The sequence below is a fragment of the Agaricus bisporus genome (genome assembly GCF_000300575.1).
Source record: "Agaricus bisporus var. bisporus H97 unplaced genomic scaffold AGABI2scaffold_2, whole genome shotgun sequence".
Lineage (NCBI taxonomy): Eukaryota > Fungi > Basidiomycota > Agaricomycetes > Agaricales > Agaricaceae > Agaricus > Agaricus bisporus.
In genome coordinates this window covers 742,339-765,566 of record NW_006267355.1, presented here as the reverse complement: position 1 = coordinate 765,566, position 23,228 = coordinate 742,339, and the positions used below count along the sequence as shown (strand labels likewise).

The 23,228-nt window shown below is 47.5% G+C and overlaps 12 protein-coding genes across 12 annotated transcripts; 8 read left to right on the top strand and 4 right to left on the bottom strand.

Annotated features, from left to right (window-relative positions):
- Window positions 1-97: 97 nt before the first annotated feature.
- On the bottom strand, window positions 98-592 carry AGABI2DRAFT_133805 (hypothetical protein; the record flags this gene model as incomplete). Its single annotated transcript, XM_006457908.1, is given in 4 exon segments — window positions 98-130; window positions 143-234; window positions 299-411; window positions 565-592. Coding segments are annotated over 4 exon segments (248 nt in total), but the record flags the coding sequence as incomplete, so codon positions are not given.
- Window positions 593-726: 134 nt separating this feature from the next.
- Window positions 727-1,703, top strand: AGABI2DRAFT_63922 (hypothetical protein; the record flags this gene model as incomplete). The annotated part of the gene is given in 3 exon segments (XM_006457907.1): window positions 727-1,426; window positions 1,439-1,542; window positions 1,596-1,703. 3 exon segments carry the CDS (start codon window positions 727-729, stop codon window positions 1,701-1,703), a joined length of 912 nt encoding a protein of 303 aa, XP_006457970.1.
- Window positions 1,704-3,475: 1,772 nt separating this feature from the next.
- On the top strand, window positions 3,476-3,766 carry AGABI2DRAFT_183077 (hypothetical protein; the record flags this gene model as incomplete). Its single annotated transcript, XM_006457906.1, has 1 exon — window positions 3,476-3,766. A coding segment is annotated over one exon (291 nt), but the record flags the coding sequence as incomplete, so codon positions are not given.
- A 124-nt stretch (window positions 3,767-3,890) lies between these two features.
- On the bottom strand, window positions 3,891-5,307 carry AGABI2DRAFT_190352 (hypothetical protein). Its single transcript, XM_006457905.1, has 7 exons — window positions 5,181-5,307; window positions 4,976-5,013; window positions 4,883-4,919; window positions 4,561-4,820; window positions 4,374-4,501; window positions 4,220-4,319; window positions 3,891-4,168 (listed from the first exon to the last, which is right to left on the bottom strand). Exons 1-7 carry the CDS (start codon window positions 5,215-5,217, stop codon window positions 4,127-4,129), a joined length of 642 nt encoding a protein of 213 aa, XP_006457968.1. The 5' UTR covers window positions 5,218-5,307; the 3' UTR covers window positions 3,891-4,126.
- Window positions 5,308-6,015: 708 nt separating this feature from the next.
- AGABI2DRAFT_199095 (hypothetical protein) lies at window positions 6,016-9,011 on the top strand (the record flags this gene model as incomplete). The annotated part of the gene is made up of 21 exons (XM_006457904.1): window positions 6,016-6,126; window positions 6,175-6,222; window positions 6,270-6,343; window positions 6,413-6,436; window positions 6,505-6,583; window positions 6,635-6,670; window positions 6,722-6,781; window positions 6,829-6,866; window positions 6,913-6,960; window positions 7,011-7,035; window positions 7,088-7,134; window positions 7,187-7,526; window positions 7,578-7,638; window positions 7,692-7,755; window positions 7,806-7,961; window positions 8,015-8,072; window positions 8,126-8,202; window positions 8,256-8,307; window positions 8,361-8,456; window positions 8,516-8,615; window positions 8,666-9,011. 21 exons carry the CDS (start codon window positions 6,016-6,018, stop codon window positions 8,974-8,976), a joined length of 1,905 nt encoding a protein of 634 aa, XP_006457967.1. The 3' UTR covers window positions 8,977-9,011.
- A 549-nt stretch (window positions 9,012-9,560) lies between these two features.
- Window positions 9,561-10,477, top strand: AGABI2DRAFT_63303 (hypothetical protein; the record flags this gene model as incomplete). Its single annotated transcript, XM_006457903.1, has 4 exons — window positions 9,561-9,692; window positions 9,761-10,085; window positions 10,137-10,362; window positions 10,414-10,477. Coding segments are annotated over 4 exons (747 nt in total), but the record flags the coding sequence as incomplete, so codon positions are not given.
- Window positions 10,478-11,068: 591 nt separating this feature from the next.
- On the top strand, window positions 11,069-13,361 carry AGABI2DRAFT_64702 (hypothetical protein; the record flags this gene model as incomplete). Its single annotated transcript, XM_006457902.1, has 12 exons — window positions 11,069-11,130; window positions 11,191-11,251; window positions 11,318-11,356; window positions 11,421-11,435; window positions 11,496-11,911; window positions 11,975-12,059; window positions 12,113-12,222; window positions 12,345-12,433; window positions 12,480-12,652; window positions 12,708-12,837; window positions 12,889-12,941; window positions 12,996-13,361. The coding sequence occupies 12 exons, from the start codon at window positions 11,069-11,071 to the stop codon at window positions 13,359-13,361; spliced, it is 1,599 nt and encodes a 532-aa protein (XP_006457965.1).
- Window positions 13,362-13,421: 60 nt separating this feature from the next.
- AGABI2DRAFT_133794 (hypothetical protein) lies at window positions 13,422-15,749 on the top strand. The gene is made up of 10 exons (XM_006457901.1): window positions 13,422-13,563; window positions 13,626-13,666; window positions 13,734-13,803; window positions 13,865-14,013; window positions 14,063-14,162; window positions 14,216-14,350; window positions 14,410-14,580; window positions 14,633-14,779; window positions 14,841-14,869; window positions 14,923-15,749. Exons 1-10 carry the CDS (start codon window positions 13,467-13,469, stop codon window positions 15,412-15,414), a joined length of 1,431 nt encoding a protein of 476 aa, XP_006457964.1. The 5' UTR covers window positions 13,422-13,466; the 3' UTR covers window positions 15,415-15,749.
- An 878-nt stretch (window positions 15,750-16,627) lies between these two features.
- On the bottom strand, window positions 16,628-17,055 carry AGABI2DRAFT_190347 (hypothetical protein). The gene has a single exon (XM_006457900.1). The coding sequence runs from the start codon at window positions 16,967-16,969 to the stop codon at window positions 16,754-16,756; it is 216 nt and encodes a 71-aa protein (XP_006457963.1). The 5' UTR covers window positions 16,970-17,055; the 3' UTR covers window positions 16,628-16,753.
- Window positions 17,056-18,445: 1,390 nt separating this feature from the next.
- Window positions 18,446-19,188, bottom strand: AGABI2DRAFT_59519 (hypothetical protein; the record flags this gene model as incomplete). The annotated part of the gene is made up of 3 exons (XM_006457899.1): window positions 18,446-18,524; window positions 18,576-18,997; window positions 19,054-19,188. Coding segments are annotated over 3 exons (636 nt in total), but the record flags the coding sequence as incomplete, so codon positions are not given.
- Window positions 19,189-19,770: 582 nt separating this feature from the next.
- Window positions 19,771-21,208, top strand: AGABI2DRAFT_114985 (hypothetical protein; the record flags this gene model as incomplete). Its single annotated transcript, XM_006457898.1, has 6 exons — window positions 19,771-19,915; window positions 19,970-20,034; window positions 20,095-20,166; window positions 20,213-20,319; window positions 20,373-20,513; window positions 20,563-21,208. 6 exons carry the CDS (start codon window positions 19,771-19,773, stop codon window positions 21,206-21,208), a joined length of 1,176 nt encoding a protein of 391 aa, XP_006457961.1.
- A 148-nt stretch (window positions 21,209-21,356) lies between these two features.
- AGABI2DRAFT_190346 (hypothetical protein) lies at window positions 21,357-22,934 on the top strand. Its single transcript, XM_006457897.1, has 9 exons — window positions 21,357-21,720; window positions 21,776-21,833; window positions 21,886-21,978; window positions 22,031-22,093; window positions 22,149-22,213; window positions 22,267-22,318; window positions 22,371-22,571; window positions 22,634-22,723; window positions 22,771-22,934. Exons 1-9 carry the CDS (start codon window positions 21,413-21,415, stop codon window positions 22,798-22,800), a joined length of 960 nt encoding a protein of 319 aa, XP_006457960.1. The 5' UTR covers window positions 21,357-21,412; the 3' UTR covers window positions 22,801-22,934.
- The last annotated feature ends 294 nt before the right edge of the window (window positions 22,935-23,228 follow it).

Below are 23,228 nucleotides of genomic sequence, written 5' to 3'. Positions count from 1 at the left end.
AAGCGGGAATGAGAGAGCATACCGATCTTTGTCTAGTTTGATCGTTGTAATCACAACATTGCTAGGATGGATGCCGATGGGGACGGTTGCACCATTTGACTTGTCACGCTGAACACGGTCTACATGGATCACCCATTTCTTGCGATATACTTGTGTAACCTTTCCCTCTCGCCCCTTGTACTTGCCCCTAACGATCCGAACTTCATCATCTTTGCGAATGGGCAGTGAACGGGTCTGATCCGGGTGTATGGATATATCAGTAACTTGGCGTGCTTGCTGAATTAAAACCTCCACTAACGTTGTGTCGAGCTTTGAGTTCTTTTGAGAGGCCAGAGGACATAATCTTGCGTCGAATGGAGGAAGGCGCAGCGAAGTGGGCCTTGCGGCACTTGCGACGCGATGAGGAGACATCTGCCACGGTATAAGTATATTAGTGTATTTTCTGTGGGGGGAAGTCATCCACAGTTCCTGTGCAGCATCCAGCCCAGTACCTTGCCAAATTTCATCGTTCAACCGGGAGATGCGAGATACGCACAGGAACGACAGAACAGACTTATGACATACCGGGGTTGTATTTCATATTTGACAGTGGGATCTTGAGGACGGGGGGCACGATGAGGGATGACAACCACACACAGGTATGGGACCTAATTATTCCCACGGGCCATCGACTGTCACATGCTTCAGTGTCGAATGTGACACTTGAACACTTCCTTTTCACTTACTATGCCTGATGACCGGACTCGTTCCACAAAGTTGAGGTTCAAAGGAGAGAAGCACCTAAAGAAGCGCAAACGGCTTGACGGTGATGAGGGCGAAAGACGCGGTTCAAAGCGGCGGGATGAGGATAAAGACCCTGAGATGTGGGTCTTTCCTGAACAAGCTAATGAACTTCGAGGACCTACGTTCATTTTCCATCCTTCTGACCCATCGCCTCTCTCAATCAATTTTAATTCGACCACAAATCGCATCGTGATTTACTACTTGGACAAATCCAAGAATGAGGATGACTCAGAGCCTAAGCCGATAATGGAACGAATACCAACGGATGTGGCTCAGGTTTGGGTCACCACGCGCGTAGCCGGTTCTCCGACAATAAACATCCGTACTGGTACAGGAGAAGGAAAATTCCTTTCCTGCGATAAACATGGGCTAGTTTCGGCAGATCGTGATGCTCGTGGGCCCCAGGAGGAATGGACTCCTGTCATAATGCCTGACGGGATGGTTGCGTTTATGAACATCTACGAAAAATATCTCAGTGTTGATGAAGCTGCTGGTGGTACCCTTCAACTTCGAGGAGACAGTGATGAGGTGGGATTCCGCGAGAGGTTTTGGGTTAAAATCCAAAACAAATATAAGAAGGAGGCACACGAGGAAGAGAGGAAATGGAAAGAAGTCACAGCCTCTCCCAGAATTAACGAGTCTAGTACAAAGTGAGTTTGTGTGCTTTTGTACCCCATTGCCAATGCTTATTGGGGTAGTCAGCTATATCAGACTTGGGGCGCTGGAAAGATTGTCCTTTCGAAAGATGATAAGAAAGAGGTAAGGAAATGTCCTTTCCAAAGATGTTACTGCTGATGCTTCCTTGGATGCAGCTCAAACAAGCACGTAAGGAGGGTCGTCTGTCCGAAGCTCTTCTTGACCGCCGAGCCAAGCTTAAGAGGTATGCTTGTCGTGTCGAGAGTACTTTTCCATTTTCCTGACTAATTTACAGTGACCGATTCTGTTGAATGTAAAACTACTTTTGAACTATATGGCCGTTGCGATTCCGAAGTCCGATGTCTTATGTCTCGTTGTTCTGTATTATCATCCAATCTAATTAATTCTTAGAATGTCGGACTCGTGGCAAGACAATCCATCTGACTTAAAACGATGCTGCGTCTGTGTTTAGACTTGCTCAATCGATTCCTATCCGCGATGCGTGTTCTGGCATGAGGCACCTCATGGCCAGTGTAGAACTGCGGACCCAGGAGGCCTCGCTTTGCATATGCTAATATAAAGGGCACTCAACATCAGCAATGATTGTAGCGTCCCGTGGTATGTCGATAACTAGACCCAAAACTCGCCTCGTCCAGGATGTTGTCCATGTACTTGCTGCAACACACTCGCCGGCCGAAATACGGCGTTTCAAGGCATGCCAAGAGCTAAGTCACCGTGGAGGCCGAATTGCTTATTGTGACCTGTTTAGAGTCTCGTTCGTGAAGCTTACCGGAGATACCTTGACTCTTCAGTGGACTTCGAGTCGCAAGATACAGCAAGGCTTGTACAATTCAGGAAGGATGTAAATTTACTCCCCCCTTTACACTGGGAATATAGCACTGATCATACTTCGTCTGCTTAGGTGTTACAAAATGACGCAAAGATGAATCAGTATCAACACCAATGGCCAACTGATGCGTATGGCAAAATCTGGAGCCGGTGTTATAGATGGAGACAAGCGCGAACGGACATGAAGCGACGAAACGAATCAAGATACCGCTGGAAAACAAGTGCAAGCGAGAAAAACGAGCGTCCCGTGGGTTCCACAGGGCGGTTACTTGCGCGTAAAATTAGGATTACCTTCGTTGGAAAACCCCCTAAGCACCATTTTACTCGGAATTTTGAGCAGAGAACCAACAGAGGAGATCAGGATGAAGCCCAGCAGGAGGAAGATGAACTTGCCCTGACCGAATCCCGAAGTCAGAATGGGTTGTCTGTCAAGAGTTCGGAATACCTCCCTTCTAGTCATTTCACCTCAACTCGTGGTATGCAGGGCGCACATCAACCTTCGACAACTCAGACGACGGCGCAGGAGAATCCCAGTCTGTTGAAGCGCTACCCATCCCCATGTGCCTTTTGCAACTACCTCCCAGTAATCCCGAAAGATATCAGAATTCAAGTTCTCAAATTGTTCTTCGATATTCCACACGTTGTATCACGCCTAGAGTCTAGTGGGCTAGTGCACGACTTGCATCTGGAGACACTGCTTAGCTGGGACCGAGAAGATCGGCAGGAATTCTGCAATCGTCTCCCCCAGAACCTCTTTTCGACTCTAGATTTGACCACAATCACAATGCGCCTTGTTGAAGAGCCGTGGTCAGAGTCAAAAAGACTCGTTACGACGTCTGCAACAAATATGCAGGGAGAACGGCAGCGAACAGTAGAAGACCAATGCGAAAATGTGCCATGGCCGGATGACAGTGTTAAAAGGCTACTTATGACCTCGCCCGACATATTGTCGGAGCTCAAGCAGGCCATGGGCCAGAATGGGAGCGACGAACTCTTGACGAGGCTCACAGTAAGTTTATTTTGTTAATGGTTAAGATGGCATTATCGAGTAACATCATCCAGGAACTCGCTGACCAACATGGTGCTGTATTTCTCCAAAACTACAGGCCATACGAGCAAATGAGTTGTGGCAGGCTAAATGATACAGTAAAAAAAGTAAGAGTTGTCCACCAAGAAGACAATGAAATCTGACTTGCTTCGTTTTCAGATTCTGGAAGCGGAACAAAGACTATGCTGCTTCGAGGATGCCTGGCCTGTCCGTTTCTATCTACAGCGACGGGCGAGCGACCAATCACAACAACCGCCACGACCTGAATGTAATGCCACAAATGCGCCCCCAGACTTCTCGAACGATCACAAGCACCCTACGACAGCGAACGCCCACGAAAGCACACAGATATCAACAGATTCCGAATGTCCAATTCATCTTCAACCGGATTTAACTCGGGTGCCTGACTCGATCATCAAATTTTTCTCGAAACACTGCTCACAGGAGCTGCTGATTCCCTTAGTATTGGTTGGGGTCACGACTGATCAACAATTTGAGATTCTTCGCTCCATGTCTCCAGAGCAGGTGGAGGGCCTTGTCACACGCACGGATCAACATGCAGCAAGGGCCTCCTTAAACTCATTCCAATGTGTCCTTTTAAATATTCTGTTGCGTGACTGACGCAGAGGTTTAATCTTGCTCGTACATAGTCGAATCGAGGCGGTCGATATGTATCATGATGTACGAAAGGATGTTAATTACTAAAATGACGTGGTACAGAGCGAGACGCAAGAGGGGGAAAAACGCCAGTGTCACGACGTATAGAAGCTGAGCATGAAAAGGTACACATTGGTAGAGGATAATGCCGGTTTAGAGATCGTCTTCTTCCTCAGGAAGAGGAACAGCTTCCGCCTGAAAGCAGGTTCATCAAATGAAGCAGCTTAGATTCCTGAGGCTACTCACCTGTTTGAGTTCTTGCTCATACTGCTTCATGAGATTGGCATCTATGGCAACTTCGGCGGGAGCAAGGGCTGGGGCGGCAACAAATTCAAGACGGGGATTACTGGTCACGACATGTGAGTATAGCTCGTAAGCCGTGTGGTGTACCCGTTCTTACCCGACGAGTTTCTGTGCGAGCCACAGGAAGGGTTTTTCAAAGTTATAGTTCGACTTTGCAGAGATTTCGAAATACTGCAAGTTCTTCTTGCGGTGGAAGGTAACAGCGCCGGTCTTCACTTTGCGTTCCTGTTGAGCACAATCAGAGGAGTGAATGGTGAAAAATCTTCACTACGAGCCGACCTTACCTTCACATCGATTTTGTTACCACAAAGGACAATGGGGATGTTTTCACAGACACGCTCGAGATCGCGATGCCAATTGGGGACGTTTTTGTAGGTGATTCGCGAGGTGACATCAAACATAATGATTCCACATTGACCTTGGATGTAATAACCATCCCTCAAACCGCCGAACTTTTCCTGTCCCGCTGTATCCCAGACGTTGAAACAGATGTTGCCGAAGTTGGTTGTGAAGTGCAGAGGGTGAACTTCGACACCAAGGGTGGCTAATCAAAATGAAGTAAAATCAATGCAAATGCGATGCTAAACACGGGCGCCCTGTTCATACCAATGTATTTTTTCTCAAATTCACCAGTCAAGTGGCGCTATAGACCCAGAGGGATCAGCATACGATCGGTTGATGCATGAAGCTGTCGCCTACCTTGACAAAGGTAGTCTTGCCGGTACCACCGTCGCCGACTACGCGATTAGGGATCAAACGTATTGAAGGAGGCGAGTTTGATGAACCAGAAATGGGAGGAGCACGTCGTCACAGAGTGGCGGACGATCGATGAAGATGGAGTGAAGATTAGGTTGAATTGTAAATGAGTTTGTGTTGAAGCAGCATTATGGGACAAAGAGCTTACCGAGGACGAGTTTGAAAGTAGGGATAGTGTCAGTCATCGGAAAAGTTGTTTATGGATGGAGGGAGTGAAAGTGAGTGTGAAGGTGGAAGTTGAACGAAAACAGAAGAAATCTTGAAACAGATAAGGTTCAACTGGCTGGAGAACTCCGAAAACGGATGGCTCTAGTTTCTTATTAATACAGGGACGGTTTATTCAACAGCTTTCTTCTCACTCAACGAACTTATGTTTTCTCTTCACTGTGCTCTCAATCATGGATTTCAATCAATGTCCAGCTTTTGTCGGCAGACCAAGATTTGTATGTAGATGATTATCATACGAATAAGAAGGGAATGACTCACACTCGATATCGATTCGGGCCACCGGCAACGCGGACTTCTATTTTCTACTTCCCCGTTGTGTTACTTACTACATATATATGACTATATGCCGCCGCATCTAGCTTTAAAGTTATATTGAAACCATCTGGCACTATCTCAAAATTAGTAAGTTCAGCTTTCTGAAGTTCCTGATACCTGATGCACGATCAGGAGTGAAATTTCTCTGGAAACGATGAATTTTTCTCAGAAAACAAACGGTGAATGAACCCTGAATAGCATAAGAACGAACGTGGAACCAAAAGCGGCGGAACCGGCACAAAGCCGAAGTCGACCAAACTCTCGCGTGGTGTTGCCGGTTGACTGACATGACATGTATTTAACAACAAGTTATCACTCAATTCTAGTCGATCTTCCCTTGCCTCATTTTCCCTCCTACTTACGCCCCCCTCCGGCCCTCCCTCCTTTGATCCTTTCCTCACTTTATCGTGATCATGTCTTCAAATATCAAGGACATGGCGATGACAAGCAATGAAGCGAAAACACATAATGGACGTGAAGAAAAGGCCAAGCCTGGTGCGACTTGGAAGGCAAATGAGGAGCATATTTTACCTGAAAATCGACTACCTCTGGTAGGTAATTGACGCCCAGGAACTGAATTTGATCTGAGTACCTTCCAGGTGCTGAGTGGTATGATGTTATGTCTTTTCCTCGCGGCTCTAGACCAGGTCAGTGGCCTTTCTCAAAGCTTGCGGTTCGCTCAATTGTCCCGCAGACCATTGTGGCCACTGCGCTACCAACCATTGTCAGTCATCTTGGGGGCGGTAGTAAATATAGCTGGGTGGGAACGTGAGTAACCCAACCCCTTGCTCAGCTGACGATAGTAAAAAATGTAACCACTTTTTGATGTCCTGACAGGGCGTATCTATTAACATCTGCAACGTCAGCATCCTTACCTTTCGGCATAGTTATCACATCCCCATCCTCATTATAATACTATCATAATGCAGCCTCTCCCCATTCTATGGTAAAATTTCAGATATAACGGGCAGGAAGCCCATTTTATATTCCGGTATCCTCATATTCTTGGTGGGTGCCAATAATCTTTCAAAAGGAAATCACAAGTTGATGTGTTGACAGATCGGTTCTGCGTTATGTGGTGCCGCACAAAGCATGGTGAGTAATGAGTGAGTTTGGTTGGCCAAAGGACCACGCTGAGTTTAACAGGACTGGCTTATTGCGGCGAGAGCGCTTCAAGGAATTGGAGGAGGAGGCCTCATACAGATGGTGAGTGAATTATTGACGCCATTTCATGATCTAACGTTCTATTTTAGATTAATATCACCCTCAGTGATATAGTGTCTCTCCAAGAGTGCGTGCGCTTGCGCTTGACAAATGATATTCCTGACATCGTGTAGTCGTGGTAAGTATAGTGGTTTGTTGGGAGCGACTTGGGCTTTGGCGAGGTATGCGATCACAATAATTGCGATGGGAATGTATGCTTACTCGGGAATAGTGTTATTGGGCCGTTAATGGGCGGTGTGAGTGGAGTGGCAAACGATATAGTTCCACTAAATTGAAGAGGACTGTTAGGCTTTAACGGACCACGTCAGCTGGCGTTGGTGTTTCTTCATCAATCTGTATGTTGGTTACTCCACCTCTGAGCACTATTTTTCTCACCTTACATCATAGGCCGACAGGTGGTGTTGGCGGTCTAGTCCTTTTCTTCTTCCTCAATTTGAATCCACGCCGCGGCAAGACACTTCGGGAGCATATCGCCGAATTCGATTTTGCCGGTCTATTCCTAATCACAGCCGGTATTCTTTGTGTTCTTTTCGGGTTCAATGAAAGCGAGAAAGGATGTAGGTTCTTCATTTTCTGCTTTTGCCGTCCGAAAGCCCATCTGAGTAACTTAGGGAATCGCGCATCTACAATCGCCCTACTTGTCATTGGTGGCGTATTGCTAGTCATCGCTGGAATCAACGAAGTTATGACGAAACGCTCACCTATAATACCCCCACGTCTATTCAAGGTGTGTGGAGTACAGAGTAACCCGGGATATTGAGCTCACTCTGAAGAGCAGACACGGACAACGGCGGTCCTTCTAATCACGACCTTCCTCCATGCCATAGCATTCTTTTCTGGTGGGGATGAAATTTGCGGAAGATTTCGTTGGCTGATTTTCAATTCTGTATAGGTGCATACTACCTGCCTTTATACTATCAGGTCCTCGGTGCATCTGCCACTGGCGCAGGGATTGCGTAAGTGACTCGAGTGCATAGAACCGAACCACTATATTGACGTTGAATAGGATGCTGCCGTACTCTCTTTCCTCCGCTTTGGCGTCTGCTGGTGCTGGCATTTTTGTCTCTCGCACGGGCGCGTACAGAACGCTTATTTGGGCGTCATTTGCCATCTTTACTTTGGGCATGGGATTGATGACGAGGCTTAATGGAACAAGTTCAACGTGAGTTATATGTCTTCCTTTTGGAAAAAATTGAATGACGTCGATTTCCACAGTGCTGTCAAAGAGATTTTCCCTCTGATTACGGCGCTTGGCCTGGGGCCGTTGTTCCAGGTATGTTTGAGAGACGGCGAAGTATTTCAGCAAATTGACGTTGGGTTTCGTAGGTGCCGCTTATAGCACTTCAGGCTGCTATGCCGTTGAAGGACATGGCAGCGTCAACTTCGACCTTTGGCTTCCTCAGGTACTGAGTAGTCGTGTATATGTTTATTCTGAGTTTATTGATGCGCTTTGTAGGAGCCTGGGTGGAACTGTCGGCATTTCTATTGGACAAGCTATCTATTCGAGCGTAGGTCACTTGAATTTGGGCACGAATCAGAACTCGATGTTGTATTTTTCCAGGTACTAAACAAGAAGGTCCGAAATTTCACGAATCTCTCGCTAGATACGAGCCCGGGAGGATTGAGCGAGAGTGTAAGAAAACTCAAGACGATATCTGTGAGTGAATCATAAAGAGCCCTCGGGAAATAGATGGTTGAGAATATTCGGCTTTGTAGGATCCGGCGCTCAAGGCACAAGTTATTGATGCATATGCTCGGTCTATAAGCACTGTTTGGATTGTAATGACACCCATCGTTGGTGTCAGTTTCATTCTGGGTAAGGGTTTAACGCCATGGTCACTGTCCCGCTGACTCAACCTCTATCAGTACTTGGTATGAGGAGATATACTCTGCAGCGGACGACGGTGCGGAGCGGTGCCAAGGAGGGTGATGAGAATGCGAAAGAGACTTTAGACATAGAAAAGGGTCGTGAAGAGGCAAATGAACACGATGACGACAACGAAAAGATGAAGGAGAGTGTAGATGACGAAAAGATTACGGAAACGGCGAGAGATAGTGATGAGGCCCGGTCGGCGTCGGTCGTGAGGCCAATGACGGGCACTACAATAGACGGGGGGGCTGTTACGAGACCGACGACTGGGACGACGGTGGGGTCAAGCTTGCCATGTAGTAGATAGAGATAGAGAATGGAAATAAGTACAATAAGGCGGCACGTGGTCTAGGGGGGGATCAGCTTCGGGCTGGCTGCACAGGCCTTGTCATGCCTTCTGAACACACATACCAGCTGCAGCCCGCGCCGCCCCCGCTGCCGTATGCGCCGAGCCAGCACAAGTCGTGTCCGTCCTGCTATGCCCTCGTGCTCGTCCCCGAATTTGACGCCCCAGCCACCTGTCCGAACTGCCGTGAACAGGTCCTTCTCCGTGCTGCCCAGGCCCAGAACAACTCGGCCAGACATCTCAGAGACCAGGACTTTGCGTTTCCACCCCGCGACCCCCCCTCCAATCTCCATGCCACCCGCCCCGCCCTGATCCCCGGTTTGTGCTCCCCCCCAACGTCGCCCGTCCCCCCGCCCTCCCCCCTCCCTGTCGTCGCCCCACCGAGGCTAGAGTCTCATACCGAGTTTATCAAACCGCATACCCATCCCCCCGAAGGAAAATCCCCTCTCCCCACCGCTATTCACTCGCCCGCCCCCATCCTCTGCCAGCCCCACTCCCCCGAGCCCCACGACCAACATCCCGCTGCTGCCGTTGCCTCATATATCCCCGATCCCTTGTCCGATATTACCCGAATACGCATGAGGACGCGCGCCAATCGCTGTCTCTATCCCGGCGCAACTTTCCAAGGGACTCAGAAGAGTGGCAGAAATAGCTACGATGTTACTGTGACCATCGTCGTATGTCATTCAATCCGGCTTTTTCATTGACAAGCTTGCTGAAACTAGAATTCTCTCTGTGTGATAAGGACGTTGATTTCGCTACTTCTTTTTTGTGTGGATACTTGTGCATCCGTGGGCTGACGGATGATTGGCCAGAGCTTACCACGTATTTCGATGCTGAAATTATCGGGAGCCGTCATGGTTTCTTGACGCAGAACTGGGGAGCCAGCGAAAACGAGGATCTCGTTCATTGGTCCCGCTTCCCTGCCTTTCGTCAGATCAAACACGAGGCTAAAAGACCCAGGCTCACGATTGATGATAGGGATCGGGGGGCTGTCTTCATGAGGTGGAAAGAGAAGTTTCTGGTCCCTGACCATAGAGTGCATGATATCAATGGTGCTAGCTTTGCAGGTTTGTACATCCTTTCGCTGTTATCGAGTGAGTTTGGCTCAATCTTTGTAGGGTTCTATTATGTCTGTGTAGACTTTAATCCTGCAGCGACTGCGTCTTCCAACACCGTTTGCGACGTTGTAACGGATGACGAGCGTAGTGGTCGGAAGCAGCAACGCACGAGACGAGGGTCAAATACAAAGAAGACAAGCGTGACGAGATCCCCAGCTTCTCCCGTCCCGTACGCTGCACCCGTTGCGACCATGAGTGGATTCTACTATCACCAAAACTCGGAACCGTATGTCCATGCCCCTACTTTGACCATCCTCGCACTCAGTTTTTATGTCAGATATCAACAATTATCACTATCACATGTGCCGGAGACGTGTAGCTCGAGTTTCGAGTTTCGATAAGAGCCGTTTTTCCGCTTCGAGTTGTACTCCTATACTGTTTTTGTTTTTGTTTTGGGAGGCATTCGTCGTGTCTAGGTGCGACGAGGGAGTTTTTCGTTCTGGGGTTCGGAGGGTTAGCCAGTATGCGGTTTTTTGCTGCTTTTTTCTAAGTTAGGCGGATAGTCGAAACGTTTAATAATTAGTTGATTGCTGTAGTTGTATTTTGTCGTGCGAATGGTTATTTTTTTTTCTGTTAGAAGCTTTAAACTTTGGGAAAAGGTTAGGTGTGAGTTTGTTGGATAGGTTGCATATGATTATCGAGAGGGGAAATGGTAAGTACATAGGTTATTTCTATCATGGGGCCGTTTCCGAGGAAATCATATGCTACTGGTTGTTCTAATCATATATAAGGGCCAGGCACTGACTCTTTCATTGTTCCCGTCAGCCCTTGTTCACTTGGTCTTACTAGATTGTTGCTGGTGCGTTTTGCGTTCATTTCTGGTCAACGCTTCTAGCTCGAATTGATTCATTTTGAATTGACTGACGCCCCGTGTAAAATGTAGGATTCTAGGCACGTGCTATATTCCCGAGACGCTTACCATCAAAGACGAAATGGCTGGGGAGGATAGGAAGAGTTCTGAGAGAAAACCTCATATAGCCATTATTGGTGCTGGGTGAGTTTAGTCACTTACTAATATTTGTTAAACAACGGTTATTTGAATTATCTTGATTAGAGTGGGAGGTATTTCTGCTGCTATACAACTTCGACGTCAGTTGGGTTATGAGAACTTTACTGTGAGTGTTGTTTGAATTTGGGTGTTGTGGGGTTTTTTTTTTTTACTTATTTTTTGGTGTGGTAAGATTTATGAAAAGGCGGATGCGGTTGGTGGAACGTGGAGAGTGAGTTTTTGTGAATGGTTGATCTCGAGAAATGGTATTCTAATACAAAGAGCTCATTTCACAGAGTAACACATACCCCGTACGACTCTTTCCTTTCTCTCTCTCTCATCCTTTAGAACTAAAAACATCAACAACAAAGGGATGTGGTTGTGATGTAGCAGCTCATTGGTATTCCCTCTCAACCGATCTAAATCCCGACTGGAAAAGTTACTACGTCAATCAACCCGAAATATACGCCTACTGGAAAGGGTTATGGAAAAAACACAATTTGATATCACATACAAAACTGTCTACAAGTGTCTCTTCTGCTGAATGGGATGAAGGAAATCACAAGTATAAACTGGTTGTCAAAGATGAAAAGAATAAGGAAGAAACGAGTGTGGAAGCTGAAATTGTGATTTGGGCTATTGGTGGGTTTTTTGATCCTTTGTATCCAAAGGAGTTGGAAGGGGGGTTGGGGAAGTTTAAGGGGACGTTGTTTCATTCGGCTAGGTGGAGACATGATGTTGAGTTGAAGGGAAAGAGGGTTGGTGTGATTGGGAATGGGTGTTCTGCGTGAGTTTTTTTTTTTTTTTCGTATTGTGCGTTAATAATTTTTGATTTTATTGGATGATATAGGGCACAGTTTATACCTGAGATCTCGAAGGATCCGTCTGTGGAGGTTATCAACTTTTGTCGTACACCGCAGTGGTTTGTGCCTCGTGTAGGTGCATTCATTTTGATAACGAGATATGTTATTTACCAAAAGTATTCTAGGAGGATCGTCAATACTCGCCTACTACGAAATGGGTATTCCGGAATATACCACTCGTATTGCGTTGGTATCGTAACATGATTATGGCTAGGGTATGTCTTTTTCCTCTTTTGTGATTCATGCGTTGCTGATTGAAAACCATAGTCTGATTTGAGTGCTTTGATGTTCCGCAAGGAGAACAAGTTGGTGACCAGACTGGCGAGGAGGGTAAGTCCAGCTGGGATAATGCTAGAGTTTCTTACCGATGTGGTTAAAGGAGCTGGCTGGTTATATCAAGCGCATGGCTCCCAAGGAGTACGTGGATAAGCTAATTCCGGATTACTGTAAGTGTTTTAAGTTTGCTTTGAGCTCCTATCTAACGATATAAAGCTCCTGGCTGTAAGAGGATCATTGTTGATCCCGACTACCTCAAGTCCCTCCACAGGCCCAATGTATCACTGAGTTGGGATGGCATCGAGGAGATTGTCGAGGAAGGTATCAAGCTCAAGACGGGAGAAGTGGTTGCCTTGGATATAATCATTTTCGGGACTGGCTACTCTCTAGTACGTTGGTGACTTCTCGGAGTTCACGGTATTAATGCCGTGGGGGTATCGCTAGGAACCCAAAGGATGGGATATCAAAGGAAGTAATGGCAAGGCGCTGAAAGAGTATTTCGACGAACAAGGTGGTCCGACGGCGTATTTAGGTACTTCGATGCCTGGCTTCCCGAACCTCTACATGCTTCTGGGTAGGTCTGGTGACTGGTGCGAGAGAGATAGCGAGGTTAAATTGTCTTTAGGGCCAAACGTGGCGACGGGACACGCGTCTGTCATTTTCAGCCAGGAAGCGCAGGTAAATTGTGTGATAGATTGTCGATGTTGAGTTGCTCATGGATTTATGGCGCAGATCAACCTGGCGATCCAGCTGATCAAGCCGGTGCTGGATGGCAAGGCCAAGTCGTTTGCGATCACGAGCTCGGCCACGGACGAGTACAACGACTGGCTGCAGAAACGACTGCGGACGTCTGTGTGGACTGACTGCATGAGCTACTACCGGAAGGACAGGGAGCTGGGGAAGATCATAGCGACGTTTCCCGGGCCGGTGGCGCTGTTCTGGTGGCTGTCGCGCCGGCCGGAGTGGGGGCGGTACAAGGGGGAGGGAGCGGAGGCGTGGGAGCTGGAGCGCCGGGAGACGGGGGTGCGGCGGGTTGTGTTGGCGGTGTTGGCGGTGGTGGGAACGTGTGGAGGCCTTGTGTTGCTGTACTTGACTTAACTTAGTGTAACTTATTTTGAGTGTGGCCGTATTTGGGCCTCTGATCACTTTGTGCTTTCGCTCTCCACCGGCCTCGCCTGGCCTGCCCTCTTCCTCCCTCTACCCATGTCCCAACACCCCGCCACCACTGCCAACCTCGTCGGCATCCACTACCGCGTCGGCAGGAAAATCGGCGAGGGTTCCTTTGGTGTCATCTTCGAAGGTCTGCTCTCTCTCTCTCCCGCTGTCCTCGCTGCTCCCGCTCATCCCCCCCCCCCTCTCCAGGCACAAACCTCCTCAACTCCCAGACGGTTGCCATCAAGTTTGTGCGTTGTCCGCAGCACCCCCGTCATACCATGCTCATTTCCTCTCCTCTCCCCCCCCCTCGACTAGGAACCCCGCAAGGCCGAGGCTCCCCAACTCCGTGACGAATGCCGCTCTTACCGTATTCTCGCAGGATGCAGTGCGTGCTCTCGCCGTGACGCCCCCGTTTCGCTCCCCCTCATTGTTTTTGCCAAATTTAGCTGGCATTCCGCAGATTTACCATTTCGGCCAAGAGGGTCTACATAACATTCTAGTCATCGATTTACTCGGCCCAAGTCTAGAAGACCTCTTCGACATGTGTGGGAGGAAGTTTTCAACAAAGACCGTTTGTATGGCTGCCCGCCAAATGGTCAGTAACAGAGCTCACCCCTTAGCCTTTTAGTCATGCTCCTCTCCAGATTACCCGTGTTCAGACCATTCATGAAAAAAACCTCATATATCGCGACATAAAGCCGGACAATTTCCTAATAGGGCGCCCCAACACCAAGGGAGCCAATAGTGAGCATCAGCCTCAGGTATACAATACATAGCTTTCCTCACCCCGTCCGCAGTCATTCATGTCGTCGATTTCGGTATGGCCAAGCAATATCGAGATCCGAAAACGAAGCAGCACATACCGTACCGAGAGCGCAAGAGTCTGAGTGGCACAGCGCGATACATGAGCATCAACACACATCTTGGCCGAGGTACCCCAATCCGGCTCTTGTATATTGCATCCGTTTTTCTCACTTCTTGTCCGATATAGAACAGTCACGGAGGGATGACCTAGAATCATTGGGCCATGTCTTCATGTACTTCCTCAGAGGAAGCCTGCCTTGGCAAGGCCTCAAGGCAGCCACAAACAAACAGAAGTACGAAAAGATTGGTGAGAAGAAGCAGATGACCCCCATCAAAGAACTCTGCGAAGGCTTTCCCGGTATGTAATACTATCCGCTGTTTACGGTGCATTCTGATCAGATGTATGTTAGAGGAGTTTGGAATTTATCTAAACTACGTCCGCAAACTTGGGTTTGAGGAGACGCCCGATTATGATTTCTTGAGAGAACTGTTCGTGAAGGTTATGAAAAACAACGGGGATATGGATGACGGAGTGTTTGATTGGAACCTCCTTAATGGTATGTTCATAACTCTGTTCCTGGTCCTGACTTTTGTTCTCACCCATATTATCATCGCTAGAGGGGCGTGGATGGGAGTCGACTCCTGGTGTAAGTATCACACGGTTGCTACAAATTTTTATTGAACTGATAAATTCCATTAGCAACAGAATTCGAACGCCGTTCTCAATCAAATGCAGTCGGGGGCTGATCGAAAGCGTGACACTCGCGAAGACCGACGACGGTCGCAAAACCCCGTTGCCCCTCCTTCCCCAGCCCTCGTCCGCCATGGTTCCAAGACACGGAAGATCCCTAATGCACTGATTCCCGGTGCTACCGGGCAACAGACGCCTCAATCTGCCGCTGCCCAGGCCAATGTTTCCACCGCGACTCAAAGAGGCACGCATCCATATGCGAATGCTGTCAATGGTGGTTATGAGGGCTATGACGTTGCAAATGCGAGTTATAATACTCAGCAATATCCCCGTGCGTCACCCATGTCGCCTGGTGCTGGTGCACTACCACCTGCAGTCAGTCAGGTCCGTGCTCAGGCTGGTCCAACAGGTTTGTCCCAAGCTGGTGACTATCATGGACAAGACATAGACGAACCACCTCGGAAAAACACACTCCTTAGAATTCTCACTTGCAGGTGTTAGGCTTCGTCTATGACCATTCTTTTTCTTTCTTTGCTTGGCCTCTCACGAGATATCTTCCTGCTCTTTGACCCTTTCAGCTTTGGTTTTAGCTGTGTATAATCGAGCTTCTAGCTTCTTTTTTTCATGACATGATTTCGCAACGTAAACGCTCTCTATGCCCCATTTATATATACCCTTATCAGTCGGCCTAATTTCATTCTTAACCAAACTTCATTCTCCATCATCATTCCATCAACAAACCTTCTTACATCCTTGACCGCGACTTTTTAACTTGGCTACAATCTATACATTTATACACTGGACATAATGATAGAAGAAAAAGTAATTGTTTGTCGAGTGGACACATCATTTTATGTAGGAAGGGATCTGCGTGAGAACGTGATGGAAGCATCGGAGCCGGACATGTGCCATGTGAAGGGTACATATTGATTACGGTTCAACCCCCTTCCCGGATATGAACTGAATTTACTTTATCGAAAAAAAAAATTACATCGATTGATGACGCGCTGCCGAATACAGGATAAAATAGTGTAAGATGAAGTTGCCAAGGCTGTGGAGAAAAAGTTTGTAACGGTATTAATTTTCATCTTCAAAGGCGCGCCGTTTTTTCTGATTTGTATATAAACCTCGGGAGGTTGCCAAGGGTCGTTTGAGTTGAGGAGCATGGCTGGAAGAGGATTGGACACTGATGGTGGTGGGTTCTCGAATCTGATGATGGTTGTTATCACTAGAGTGGACCCCTGAATCTTCTTCTATTGAATTTTTACGTTGACGCTGATCAACGGAGGATGACCCTTTTGTGAATGATCAACATTGAGAGACACTGGAGCGTTTCTTACGAGTAATTTACCTTTTGGCATGGGTTTGACAATCGACCGAGATGCTTCTCCCAAATGGCTTACCTAAAAGAAAAAATTATAAGTCCAATGCATGTATTTCAAGTGGAGCTTTGGACATACGGAAGGAAACTCCATTTGAGTGTTACTGTTCACAAACTTGCCAGCAGCAGCGAAACTCGTCATCATCGCGACCGCGGTCTTCGTTGCTAACGATGCAGTCGAAGAAGTGTCTTCAACGATTTTTCTAGCAACCTGTTCTGCCGTGTTCGTTATCATATCTTGTAGATCTGCGACGTTCACGAGGATCGGGCCTTTCGATGACAGTGATGTCGTATCCGGTAGGTCTTCGCCTCTGGCAAGGACGGATCTTTTGGAAATTGAGGATGGCGGTGATTTTTCCCTGATGGTTGGTTTCACTACAAGTTGCTGCGTCGAAGTAGAATCGCCGCTGGGTCGCTTTTTGACTTCCTCGATGTCTCCCTTCCGATGCTGACGATTTTTCATCGTTCGAGTAGCGCTTTTCGCGACCTCGTTAATAGCCGCTCCAAGAGATGCGGCAAAGCTATCGCGTTCAGCTTCTCTCGGTTTCTTCTTGACCTCTGTGGGTCTGCTCGGTGACTCTTTGCTTGCTGGCTCTCTGCTTTGCGACTCGGATTCTTGACGCCGCTTCTTTCGTGGTGGGCCAATGCGGTGAACGGATGCAAAGACGGTACCATCGCCACTAGGCCCTGCGGACTGTGTTTCGTTTGGCCTTTTTACCGACCTACTGACTGAAGATGAACCAGCACCAGATTCCAGATCGACTATCTTCTGCGGTCCGCCATGCAAGCTTCGCCTGGGCGCCTTTTTAAGAGATGGCTTCTTGATAAAAAGATTAAAATAAACATGAACGCTTTTTGTAATGATTTTCCCATACCGATGACATATAATCAGAACCGGAGTCTTCAGAATCACTGCTTAGAGATGAAAGAGACATTTGTTCAGAGGTGATTTTTGAAGGGCCTGTCGACATTCGGGGCTTGATATCGACATACGCATGATTTTTCATACTCCTTTGAGAGCTGTTTGTTGGGGAGTAAGATTTACCGTGGCCATCAGATTCGTCAACCTCGCTATCCGAAACCTCCATCGAGCCTGTCGGTAGTGGCTGAGGCTTTGGTTCCTTCGTTCTTGCCTTTGATAGTGGCAATAGTCGATCATACCAGCCGATATGGGTATTTGCGGTGTTGACGGGTTGACAGATTGGATATTTTGAGGCGTTATATACTAGTTGAACATCAAAGTCGGGTGCAATCGACGGATTCTCTCCCTGGTCTCTTAAGAAGAATTTTTCCCTGACGTGGTAGTCCGGAAATTTAGCTGCATGACCCGAATGATAAGCCACATGACCGTCTTTTTGATCGACGAGAAACAAGGCGGGGATACAATGCATACGATACAGGTCAAGGAGGTGAGGAAAGCACTTGGAAGAATGACATTTCTTGCACGAAATCGCCCAACTTGCGGGTACTTGATGCGACTCTGAGGTGGGCCGACACGCTCTGAAAGGTCGCTATGAAATGAATCAGTGATTTCCACAGAAGTAGCTTTCGGGAGATATACTTTTTTGTCGTTCAACCGCATCTGATGTACTAACATCGCGGCTTGAAAGACACTGCGTTTGGAGTTCTGGGTGAAAAAACTGTAGGATGGAATAAATAATGGGGCGAAGACGAAGAAATATCAGTTACCAACCCTTTCTGTTCTTCTTGCGATTCTGAGCCTTCGAAAGTTTCCATCGAATGCCCCGTATTTTTCAGAGCTTCCAAAGCTTCCCACCGAGCAGACAAAAGAATGCTAGATTTTTGACGTTGCTTTGGGATCATGTCTTCGCAAGCACACGTTCGACCTTCCGCGTAGCACCCAGAACAAATAATGGTACTTGCTTCAGGGCCCCCGGACTGGGAGCATTGGAAGTAACTTTGAAAGATGTCTGCCCCGCAAAAATCGCACATATGAAAGTCTTCTACTAATACTGAAGTTTGCAGAGGCGACTCTTTCTCTTCGTCCTTGGATCGAGGCTTGTCGGTGTCAACGGAATCACCGTATGGGGAACACTCTTCAATTAGAATATGGTCGTAAAGTCGCAAAACTTCCGCGAGACGCTTGATTAAAATATCCTTTTGGAGTGAGTTGAACGGTTTGGAGATGAGGTCGTTTAATTTCCGGGTATAGTCAGTGAGCACATAATAAACAGTGCTTCTTATTTGGTACGTCTCCGGACGACAGACCCTGCGGGAAGTTAGTCGTCACCACAGAGCAAACAGAAGAGTTGATTTTTACCTGCGATAGAGAGGTAGTTCGTAGTAAAAAGCTGCAGCCAAACCAGATAGCGTCATCCGGGACCAGGACATTTTAATTGTCATCTTTCCGGAATTGACGACCTGGTGACAACTTCGAGGAGGAACCAGGACCAAATCTCCAACCTTTTGCTCTACGATATAAATATCGAAAGGAGCCCCCTCTAAGTCGGAAAGGGACATGACGTGCGTTTCGTGGTCGAGTTCCTGCTTCAGTTTACGGAAATAATTAGCGACTTTGGGGCAATCTGAACCTTTAGTCATGAACCAGAACGACGAACTTCCGTCCTCAGTGAAACACATGAGGTTCTGGCCAGAGGACGCGCACTGATCCTTGTGACAAGGCGTGTAAGTGTCCCCTATGCCAAAGTAGCACATGAGGGTTTCTACATCTGGACGCCCATTCTTTGAGCAAGTCAGTGATTTCAGAAATAGAACAAAAAATTAAGGAACAGATATACCCTTTGTGGCCTCAGCGCTAAGAGATCGTTGCCTCCCCCTGGTAACAACTGTGCAGGAATAACGCCTTCACCCGAAAGCCATTCTTCCCAGTCACGAGGACATTCAATATCCTTTCCATACCAACGTTGCGTTTCTATAAAACACAAAAAAAATGTATCATTGTAGGGGGGGAATTTTGATTGAATAAATGCCTTCAGGTTCTGCGAACGTAGAGGTTGTATGTGATCTCTCGAGAAAGTCTTCGAAAGTCATGGACTGGTCAGAGCGTGTGCGTACATTGCGAGCACATATTTCTGCATTTGACATCAATATTATGACAGGCGTATTTTGATAAACTATATTAACTAACCCTTATTCTCCTCTCGGAAGTACCGTCGACAGAAGTCCATATTGAAGACATTTTTCGGCCACTGAGAGGTTTGATGCCACCCTCCTATGACCAAAGGGACATCACTTTCTTCGTACTGTTCAATTACATTGTCCAGGTCGTCGACAGTGCAAGAAACGCGGCGAGCAAGCTTGAAGGTTTCAGATCTCTTGAGCAACCATTCAACTGACCATCCCTTGGAAGAGATCATCATTGGGGTGGACGTTCAGAGGGTACAAAGCTGGAATATAGACGCCTCACTGTGTCACGCCTCACACTTGCTAAATGAGTCACGTGCGCGCGTACTAAGGCGCTCAACTCGAGCTCGAGTTGCACTCCTGCATCGTCAATGGCCTCTGAACCTCCTACTGATATCGATTTCTGGGAATTTGTGAGCTGTGCAAAATGTCATCTACCTTACGCCTCGGAGTTCGGGAAATCCGTACCGTTCTGGCTCACTGAATGCGGTCACATCATCTGCAATAATCATCTCAGTCCGTGCCTATGTATCCTGCTCAACTTTGAATCTTTTTGCGACTGAACTTTAGATCCGGATCAAAGTTGTGCATCATGCGGCTCTACCGGAATCTTGGTTGTGGCTTTACAGCAAGAGGTTCTCGGAATGCAGCCCATTCTTCTTACCAGTTGACCCATGCTACATACCCACCTGCAGCTTGACGCCCCTATGTCAGATTGGTTCAAACCAATACCTTCAGCCCTGGACTCCGTCGTCTTCGCAGCGAAAGTGAGGGGCTCCTAAATATGCTGCATGCTATCTAAAGTTTTGCGAGTTTCAACAAGAAGTGATGGCTCAGCAAATTCGGTATTATCGCGCAAGGCATCAGCAAATACGAACGGTCATGGAAAAGTTACGCTCAGATAATTCAGAATTGAAGAGGTTTCTTGTTCTGTTTTGCGAAGTCGTGTATGCTCATGCAAAAGCTTTCGTAGCATGAACAAAGTATTAACCCAACAGATGGAACAAATGAAGCAACAACTTGGAAACGCTGCATTCACTTCAGAAGGAACAAATATATCAAACGAGCTAACGAACGAGAACGGGAAGCGCCCCTTGGAGGCTTCTGTGTACCAGTAAAGTAACGGTGATTCAATGGTTTGCATGATTCTCTAAATTTCATAGATATGGTTATCCTTCAATACGTCCACGAACGAATTCGAGTCCTCTCCAACACGTTTCAACCCCAACTCGTCTCACCCTCCCTGTCGGTCAACATGTATCTGCGTGGGCGCGCCCGAAAGATGATTCGCAACGTGTCGTCGCATTGCAACCTGTTCAAAAACGTCCCGCCAACGAAGAGACTTCACGTCCAATGTCGCGACAGATAAGGAGATACGCATATAACCCTTCGGAAACGGCTCGCGCATCCTCGGCGTTAACGCGAACACAACAAGTCCCATATCTAATTAAAACCGGTCCTGCGATGATCAATGCCCAGGCACAAAGTACTCAACAGGCCTCCGGACCAATGCACCACGCTATTTTCGGACAACAAACTCCTCACTCAGAAGGCATGGGTCCCCCACCTGTACCACAAGCTAGACTCGGTACTCCCGCACATTCTTCAACTAATTCCAGGAATTTCATGCCTACGGGACGTCGTTTTGTGCCTGCACAAACTTTTGCAACCCCTCGACCGCAACCACCAACGTCCCATGGACCTCGGCGCTTCTTTCCCAGGACCGAAGACAGTCTTCAAACTGTATCGGAGACTTGGCAGCCAAACGCTACTTCTTCAAAGGGGACATCCGGAACTGGTTATGGTTGAAGGTCGCTTATTAGCTACTTCGAATGTTATTGTTATACTTATGTTTTGTGTGGCTGGCGAGATAATAATAGACTGAGTGATGGGATGCGGTGCAGCGACTGCCGATAACGCTGCGGAGTGGCAGGCTGTGGCTTGCTACTTACCAATGTCACTCTGAGCCGCCTCATCCAACCACCACAACTACATATCTATCACCCTCTTACCATGTCATATCAGGACCCCTACTACAATACAGGTGCTGGTAACCAATATGGAACCTACCCGGATGCAGGCCACAACCAGAATACATACAACTACAATAATATCCACTACAATCCATACACCCGACCCTCCCACCCTACGTATGACCAGAGTGGCTATGACACAGGAGTACAAGATAGCGCTGGATACAACGATGATCTGAGCCAAGGACCTCAGCGCACACCGACGCACAAGAGCAATTCTGGCACTTTGCACCAGAGGCAGGATACATATCCGCCTGCCTCTACATTTCCAGCAACGCCGTTGAAAAAGTGAGTCAATTAGCAACTAAATTCTAGCTTCTCACTGTATCTTATAATTACGCAGGACCGCAAGCGCTATGAGGCGATATCGCTATGATCAACGAGGAGGAGTGTGGACAAAGGTGCGTTGCATTGTCGTCACCGGTGTTTGCTGAGAAGTTGAAGAATTTGTAGGGAGGGCGAGCACGCTGCTTCGGTCGATTCTTTTTTTGTACCCTCGTCACCACCGTTTTCCTAGTTGTGAGCATAATATTAGCTTTTCTACTGGTGAGCCATCTTTCCTTGCCACCTTTACCTTCACTCTAATAACTTGTTCAAGTGGGTGCGACCGCCTGCACTCACCATTGGCAACATTGAGCCCGTCCCTCAGGGTGGCAGTCTAGTAAGTCTTAACACTCTCTTCCATGATCTCCGTCAGCGGTTAATTTATGGTATAGTTTACTACCTCAACCGATCCAGAGGGTGGCATTTCGCTGAAAATACATGTTCAGTTGAATATCACGTACGAAGTTTCTTCTTCTTAAATCGTGCATGGCTTACTTACCACGTTTCCAGAATTGACAACCCTAACACCTTTTCTGTCGATCTCAAAAAAGTAGATGCAAAGGTATTAATATCTCTCCTTCGACTTAGTCTCCCGCCTTACACCGTTGCACTAGTTGACCTATCCCATCAATGACGTACCAATAGGCGGTGGAAATGCCACAAACATCAAGTTTCCAGCTCACACCCGTACTGAGTGGCTCTTCCCTTTTGACATTCTATACCGATCCTCCAAGGATCCCGGAGGCGCTGTTCTTTCCGACCTCCTGAGAAAATGTACAGCCAAAGAGAACCTCAATATTAATTATGAGATTACTGTGAGCCACAACCCTTTCTTGGCCTCCAGACCTGTATGCTGATAAGCTTGGTTGTATAATAGCCTGATGTCGGTATATTATTCGTCTCCGCGAGCCCGACTATCTCCAACACTCTGAGTCTCCCTTGTCCGGTCGATCCCAAAGACTTAGCTGTAAGTAATATTTATGCCTGCGTCAACGAGCTAACGCCAGTTCCTAGGGTCTTCTTGGTGGAGCTGGGGGCATTTGAGAACTTTTGATTTTATCTATAGACTTTATAGGACTTTCTCTTTTTGACGTGCATGAGCGTTTTACTTTTGCATTCGATTAGAATTTCTTTGTATATAGGACCTCCTACCGGCATTTAAAGAAAACTTTACAGAAGGCCAGTGAGAGCGTTAGATGATCGTAATGTTGAGTTACTGGCCCGTCTCATTGTGCTTTGAGACTTAAGCCTCCTTCCGCGCTTTTTACTCTCGGTGTATTGGTTCATTCAACCGTCTACGTCCTCATAGGACGCACGCTCTTATTCAGTGCCCGCATGTACTTGAATTGAATACATCTACGTGCTTTTTCATAGTGCACACTGGCTCCCTCAGTACCCTCGTGTACTTAACCTCAGTGTGTTGTTCCGTTGCACACGCTGGACCAATGCCTGCAGCCGTATTAATCCCTCAC